At 40.4% G+C, this 8,141-nt stretch overlaps 1 protein-coding gene across 1 annotated transcript in view; it reads left to right on the top strand.

The window, feature by feature from the left end:
* eya2 (EYA transcriptional coactivator and phosphatase 2) overlaps positions 1-6,925 on the top strand; it is a 10,477-nt gene extending 3,552 nt beyond the window's left edge. The window contains exons 6-13 of the mRNA XM_030777250.1: positions 109-192; positions 2,436-2,525; positions 4,791-4,849; positions 5,214-5,374; positions 5,622-5,736; positions 6,064-6,185; positions 6,352-6,452; positions 6,845-6,925. Of these exons, the coding sequence (XP_030633110.1) occupies positions 109-192; positions 2,436-2,525; positions 4,791-4,849; positions 5,214-5,374; positions 5,622-5,736; positions 6,064-6,185; positions 6,352-6,452; positions 6,845-6,925 (813 nt within the window). The remainder of the gene's footprint in view (positions 1-108; positions 193-2,435; positions 2,526-4,790; positions 4,850-5,213; positions 5,375-5,621; positions 5,737-6,063; positions 6,186-6,351; positions 6,453-6,844) is intronic.
* The last annotated feature ends 1,216 nt before the right edge of the window (positions 6,926-8,141 follow it).

Genomic DNA, 8,141 nt, shown 5'->3' with positions numbered 1-8,141 from the left:
CATAAACGGTCAATGATAGAGAAGATAGATGACGTGTGCTGTGTTTGCTCATGTGTTTTGTTTTTTTTTTTTTTTTTGTTTTGTTTTTTTTTGTCTTTGTGCTTGCAGAGGGTGTTCATTTGGGATCTGGATGAGACACTGATCATTTTCCACTCACTTCTCACGGGGACATTTTCCACACGTTTCAGCAAGGTACAAACCGGTTTTCCCACTTTAGTCCCTTTCTGGATCGGGCTTTTCCCTCTTAAAAAGTCTTTGTATTGTGCCATTGTTCTCCAGCTTAACTAGGTTGTCCACATCATTTGATTTTTTTTTATTATATGGTATACCCATCCATGCTGTCAGTCATCACTAATCTGTTTAATCCACTAAGTAGAGTCATTTGGATATTACTGTAAGCACCATAAATATGTCCTTGCATAATTGTTCATCTCCCATTCAGTTCCAGTTCGTCTTAAACATATCTAATCAGATAAGTAATTAGGTCAGAAGACATTCATTGATTTCACTGACATAGCATGAGGAAACTTGTTTTCACCTGTATCGTTCCAAGACAGAACACATAGTTTGGCCTCTGTGTCTCTACTCTTTTGATTGACAGGCTGAGAATGCTTGTATAAGGTTCAGGCAGCTGATTGTAGAACAATGGTCCCGATTCTTTTCCTTGGCCCATGAATTGTTTTGAATTCCCACGATCCCTTGCGGCCTTGACATGATACTAATGGGAGACGAATCATGCTCAGCCGCGTTGAGTACAGGAGTTCACTGGGTTTTTTTCTTTTTACTACTTTCTCTTCTGCTCTGAGCTGAAAAGATTACCATGACTGATGTGTATAATTTTTGACCCAACTTGGACCGGCACTCTTCTGAAACAGGGAACTTTAACCTTGTCTCTCATTAAAAGTGATAACCCCTTGAAGATGACAGAGAAACCAGAGAAAGAAAGAAAGAGAGAGAGAGAGAGAGAGAGAGAGAGAGAGAGAGAGAGAGGGAGAGAAAGAGATCGAGCGAAGAAATACCAACATAACAAGGACAGCTTTCTCAGTTGAGATTATTTCTATAACTGTAATCAGGTCTTAATCTGACAGGAAAAATTTTGAAGTCTTTGACTAAACTGCGTACTTGTTTAACAGGGCGATGCTTGTGGTTAGGTCATATTTCACATAATAAAGAAACAGGAACTTTTTTTTTTTTTAAAGTGCTTCATGTCTTGTCTGGAAAGCTTCTGAACTCTTCCCGTGGCATGAGTCTGGTCTATCAAGATAAACAACTGTTTGGCCAAGCAACAAGCCCAGACCCACACACAGAAGAAAACCTATCCTTGCGTTGAGAGAAATTTGTTTTTGAATGTGTTTGTGAAGCTGAGGTGAACTGCAGAGCACATTAAGAGGTGGTGGGGATGGCAGAGAGAGAGAGAGAGAGAGTTATTCCTCCATGAGAGGACCAGTGACAGCTCATTTATAAAGCTCCATGTGAGCTCTTAGCGTGTTAAGTTTTACCTTGAACAAACCATTTTTCCTCATATTTTTCTTCTCTCAAAAGTTCCTCAAGTTTAAAATATCACCAAGTTAACTTGCTGTTAAATAGATTCCTGACTCCAACAGCTTTTTTCCTTTTCCCTTAACATTTTTAAAGATTCTCACAGAAATTTAGTGCATAAATCAAACAGGGCATTTTTGAAGGGTCCCTTCGGTAAAGCAGACCACGTTTGGCAGAAGATTAAAGAAAAAAACAACAACCCTACCAAGATATCCCTTCATTCACACCCCCTATGCCCCCCATCAGCTTGGCTTAAGTCTTACTATACACACCCACTTGGCCCCAAAATGTGCATTTCTGTGAAAGGGACAAATGGTTCCTCTCTGCTTTTGCACTAATCTGATCTGAAATCTGACAGTCACCTCTGGTTGACATCTGTGGCTTGACTGCCTGCCAACAGCAAAAAAAACCAGTCAGCGAGTTACCTGCCTGCCCGCCTGGCACCAGGCAGCGGGCTAATTACTCGTAATGTTGGCGCTGAAACTGGGCTCCACCTGCACCTAACAAAGATTTATGACAACAGTTGTCCCCACTCAAAGAAATGAGAACACAGAAAAGGACATACGAGCACAGACGAATTACAAGGAGAAAGACAGTCAGGAATAGGGTGATGGATAACCATGTAATCAAACTTCAACAGCTGATTAACATTTCTTTTTTTTTTGTTTTGTTTTTGTTTTGTTTTGTGGAGATTGCATTATCGAAAAAAACAGTCCACAGATGACAACTCCAAACTCTACAAAACACAAGAGTAATGTCATTCCTTGCCTAATTCCCATAGAATCAAAGTTGAAAGTCATTTGAAATGTAACTGTGCACATACATGAGGTATGCTAAGACGCTTATTCGTTATAAGTCATCTAATAGCTTTAATTCATGGTCATGTTATGTTTCAGGACTCGGCCAAGGCTGTGTCTCTGGGTCTGTGGATGGAGGAAATGATCTTTAACTTGGCCGACTCACGACTTTTCTTCAATGATCTGGAGGTGAGTGATTCTCGCGCTTTTACAGCACCAGTTCAAATGGGGCTTGGTGATTAAGACACAAGGTCTTATTTGAAGAGTTTGTATTTTAATGAATTGCATATGTGGTCCTTAACACATCCTCCACTGATTGTAAAGATGCATGGAAATTTGACTTACAAATGTTTATCATGTTCAGTAGGCATTCCCATATTGTTTATGTTGGATCTGTTTGTCTCAATCAAAGCATTTACTAAACACGTCATGTTTTATTCAGCACTGCTTTCACCTGGATGATATTTTCAGTCCTCATGTAAATCTGGGCCTTGGAATGCGCAGGATATAATTTAATCTTTCTTCCTCAATTTTAATTTTGCATAGAATGACTTCACAGACACTATGTCATTGCTTTTGAAATCAATTTTACACACAAAAGTGAAACACAATATGGTAAAACACTCACACATTGTAGAATGCTTTTTTTTTTCTCTTTTAAATCAAGGGCAATTAAGTCTAATCTGCCTGATGACCAAAGAGAGGAGTAATCATTACGTTTTGAAAGAAGCTTTTTCTCTTAAAGCTCTTTTTGGCCCTGCCATGACAAAGAAAGGGATTAAATCCAGTTTGAGTGGAGAAGTGAAAGAGAACAGGGGAAAAAAGAAGTTTGAGTTGTTAATTATGGGTGTGTGGCTGTTTCTGAAAGGAAAATTTGTCCAGGGGAGGGACAACAGCTCCAGGGACTGGGGAAAGGACGAGGGTGTGGGGTAAACGCAATTATTTCTTTGGCATATTTTAATGACCCCCCTCCCCCCGCCTCCTTTTTTTTCAGCTGCCCCTGTAATTGTCTAAACATAGAATGACAGTCATTTCTTAGCATTCCAGTACAGAGTTTGATCTATCTAATCTCCATGTTGACTTGTCAGCCATGTGAGAAATGTTCCTTGGACCAAATAATTTTTCTTTTCTGTTGGAGGTGGGGGGGGCAGGGGTCGACAGAGGGTTAAGAGCCTCAGAAGTAAAAATTTTAAGCTTATGATGAATAGCCAAGACACCCACCTCCACACACACACAGTGTTTTAAAATAAACCAGCTCTAATTCATCAACAGTGCTGACGTGGCCATTTAACAAAATAAAAATATTAATAAAAAAATGCATCTCTCAGTAATGGAGACAACTGATATTTACCTCTAGGAGAAAAGGCTTATTATTTTACAGAAATTAAAAGTGTAATGTCTTTGGGGACAGTGGAGGAATCGTGGAAAAACTTGAAGCAATGTCTGACTGAAGGAAAGTGCTGCTGGAGTGGGCCAGGGCAGGTCGAGTAAACATTGTGACAAGGGAGATGAGCATTAGCATTACAGGGGCTGGGGTTGCCCCCCCTCTACACACACACACACACACACACACACACACACAGATGAGCATTACCATTACAGGGGCTGGGGTTGCCCCCCCTCTACACACACACACACACACACACACAGATGAGCATTACCATTACAGGGGCTGGGGTTGCCCCCCCCCTCTACACACACATACACACACACACACACATACACACACAAGCACGCAGACATGCACACACACAACTCCAGACATCTGAAATAAGAGATTGGCCTCCCTCTTGGTCGCAAAAGAACCATGACTCAGCAGAGAAGGAGACGGATTGAGAAGAGAAATAGAATCACAAAAGGATACGAGGGAAGTTATGAGAAAAACAGAGAGGAACATATTTGGGAAAGTAACCGACAAGAACTGTATGTGGTGAAAATTTATATTAGGGTAGTTATGATGGGCAGCTCTAGATAAGCTTTGGGTTTTGACTTTTGAACTGTAGGTTCAGTCAGATATGATGGAACAAGGCATAGGGTTTCTGCACTACAATCACATAAACTGGGACGTTGTGTTCTCGCAAAGCACTGACATGTAATGAGAGTGATTTTGCAAGGCAGATCTTGCCTTGGCTTAAAGCCACTGTGGAGACACTGTGTGTGTATGTATGTGGGTGTGTGTGTGTCTGTGGGGTTTAGTGTAGTTTACTGTCAGGTTGAGGAGGTGTGTTGCCTTTCCATGGATTTTTTCTTCTCGACGTTTAAGGCGCCAGAATGTCTTGGGCCCTAGCAGCCTATTTCCGTCTCTCTGTTGTATTTTTTTCTTTCTTTTTTTTGCATTTCTCTCCCGTTCTATCGCTCCCTGAGGCAACAAGGAAGAAGAACCTGTCTATGCAGAGCGGATTGCTCGTTGGGACTGAAATAGATACACATATCCATTTTCTTTTCATTTCACAGGAATGTGACCAAGTCCACATCGACGACGTAGCCTCAGATGACAATGGGCAGGACTTGAGGTACCACTTGAGTTTCTCTGCTAACATCCCCTTCTAACAGCTGCTCGAATACTCTTTGTAACAACGTTAAAGAAACAGAGGATTTTGTGAAAGAAAGGAACCATAAGCCCTGTAAAAATGCTCCTGAGCTCTTCTTTAAGCCATTATTCACCATATTAGGCAGCAATGCCTGTTGTTTTGATCCTGCTACAATAACACTCCCTGTCTCTGGTTCCAGACGTTTTATGACCAAGAGAAATAAAAACTCTCATCGTACAATAGCAGATTCATAAACCTTTCAATATACAAAACAGAAACAGTATATAGCACTCTGGTGCATAATAAATGCTAAACAGTCTTGATGAATCTCCATGTGTCCCTGCAGCACTTATAACTTTGGCACAGATGGCTTCCAGAGCCCTAGTGGTGGGGGCACACTGTGTTTGGGATCAGGGGTCCACGGTGGAGTGGACTGGATGAGGAAGCTGGCTTTCCGCTACCGACGGGTAAAAGAGATCTACAACACCTACAAGAACAATGTTGGAGGTTAGCATCGCAGAGAGGCAGATACAACTCCACCTCTACATACAAGAATGCTGACTAAACATTGATTTTTTTTTTTCATGTATCTGATTGCTCAACATGGCCACAACGTGTGTTACACCTGTCAGCTGACATGAAAGCTAACTGCATTTGACCGTATTCAGCCGACATGAGCTTGGTGGCTTTAGTCTGAAGAAAGTCAAGCCAGCGTGAGTTGTCAATTAAAATATTTTTGCCTTGTATCTGACAGGTTTGTTGGGCAGTCCCAAGCGGGAAGAGTGGCTACAGCTTAGACGGGAAGTGGAGGTTTTGACAGACTTGTGGCTTACTCAAGCCCTGAAAGCTTTAGCTCTCATTAACAGCAGGTGAGCTGAGATGTCCTCACATACAGCAGCTCTGTTCCTCATTGGCTGAATCAAAAGACACTCATACTGGTTGCAGTTCATTAGAGACTGTACTGAGTGGATTGATGTATGACGGCTAATCTAATCTTAATAATTCCAGTGTTATATGACTAGCCCCTGGATGATGCCAGATTACTGGATATTTGAAATGTAGAATTTATCAAATGGTTATTGATTCAGAAGTTTTGTTCATAAACAAAAAAAAAACTGGATCACGTCTATTCTATTCAGTAACATGCATTCAAAATAAGTTTTAAATAAACCTTTTTCTCTGCTGATACATTTCAGACCAAACTGTGTGAATGTAATGGTAACCACCACACAGTTAATCCCAGCTCTGTCCAAAGTGCTGCTATATGGTCTGGGAGCTGCTTTCCCTATCGAAAACATCTACAGTGCTACTAAAACAGGTACACCACACCATCGCTCAGCTTTATAATTTCCCAATAACAGGGAAAGGATTTCTCCTTTGACAATTCAGAGGATTCTGCATTATGTGTTAGGTGTATGAATGCCTGTTTGGTTATCCTGTGCTGCGTTGTCAGGCTGATGTGCACCATTTTGCCGCTGTTCTAGGCAAGGAGAGTTGTTTTGAACGTGTGACGCAGCGGTTTGGACGGAGAGCTGTGTACGTGGTCATAGGAGATGGTGTAGAGGAGGAAGCAGTGGCCAAGAAGGTAAGACTTTACAAAACTGCTGTATCTCATTTTTCTTTTGTTTACAGTAGTCAAACGAGAGAAAAAAGAGTGCTGACTGCATAACAGGGTGCATGTTTTAAACAGTTCAATGTAGAACCTGAAAGATCGGGTGTCTTTTGTGTTACTATCTATTTTGAAATTACAATATTACATTGATAACTGCAAATTCACATTCTATTGCATTTCAGGACTTTCATACCAATAAAGCAGGCGTTGTTGTTTGTAAGCACTAACATGTACAGTTACCTGCAGACTGAGATAATATGTTTGTTCAATAAAAGGATTTATAGTGTCCATATATACTAAACATTCCTGCTGTTTTTCTCACTGCTCTGACACTGACATCCTCCCCTGTCTTCTCTGCCCTGCAGAAGAATATGCCGTTTTGGCGAGTCACATGCAGAGCAGACCTGGAGGCCCTTAGCCATGCACTGGAGCTAGACTACCTCTAGAGGGCGCTAGCTATCCTACATGCAAAACCTGAGCATCTCCTTATGAGCGTCAAACACTTTGAGGGGAAGTGAGCCACCAACAGGAAACGCAACATCAGGCCGAGGAATATGGGACCAATCAGGAAGGAGTTGCAATATTACTGGAAACATGTTTATTTTAAATGAATCCATCAGAAAGACTTCTTTTTTTTTTCTTTTCAGTGACCTGAGACACAGCCCCTCTTTTACCATGGAACATTGCACTGAAAATACGGACACATTTGTGAGTTTATCCTCTTACCCTGGGTTTTAATATTACCAGGTTTAGTAGTCTTTGTGTTGTAAAGAATGAGTAAGGATTGAGTGAATGACTTAATTCTTGGATAAATTAGATATAAAAAAAAAGGAAAAAAATTTGTGACTGGCATTTGCTGTATGCCTGTCTTTTCTAGGACCAACCAATAGGCAGCGCCGTAACACAATTTAGCTTGAGCTTTTTGTATTCATAAGACGAATGGATTTGGTTTACCAGTAGCTAGTTCCATAGATGTATGTAGCACAATACTTTTCCTGAATCTCTTACGTGAAGTTATGTGGGTAATTGGAGCCTTACAGTGAAAGAGCCATTTCTGTACCCTTTTCTGAGCTAGCAAAACACTGAGGCATTGGTGTTTCATTCCTGTAAAGTTCTATAAATATATGTCTCATAGAAAAAGACAAATGATTAGGAAAAGAAGGGAATAACATGCTGATTCTAAACTTGGGGAGGGGCATGCAAATGCATAATTTCACAGTGCAGTTAGTTGTGTAATACATTGATTATAACATAGTAGTTATAGTTGTGCTACATTTATAGGACAAAAGGAGTGACAAAACTGTCCTCTGGGATGGATTACTTTACTAATCCATATAATTCAAATAATTTTTCAGAAGAATAATCTTGAAAAAGAAAAGTAAACAATAAACTGGTAGCATTTAGAAAGTCTTAAAAAATTCAGCCAAAATTCTGTTTGTAGGTATAACTGCTTAAAGCCAACATGGTTTCCATTTTGGCCACGAAAAACTAATGATAAGGCAGACAGTTTAACCAGTCGAAATAATGCTACACATACTGTTCTTCCAGGTACATTTTTCTTCCTGTTTTCCTCATCCCTTAATTTTCGGAAAATATCCAAAGAGATACTCCCTATGCTTGAGTCCTCAAATAAAGTGATTATGTTTGTTTGTTTGTTTTTGC

Source organism: Chanos chanos, chromosome 6 (assembly GCF_902362185.1).
Source record: "Chanos chanos chromosome 6, fChaCha1.1, whole genome shotgun sequence".
NCBI classification, from domain to species: domain Eukaryota; kingdom Metazoa; phylum Chordata; class Actinopteri; order Gonorynchiformes; family Chanidae; genus Chanos; species Chanos chanos.
Note: the sequence above shows the minus strand (reverse complement) of the source record. Positions and strands in the feature narration are given on the sequence as shown.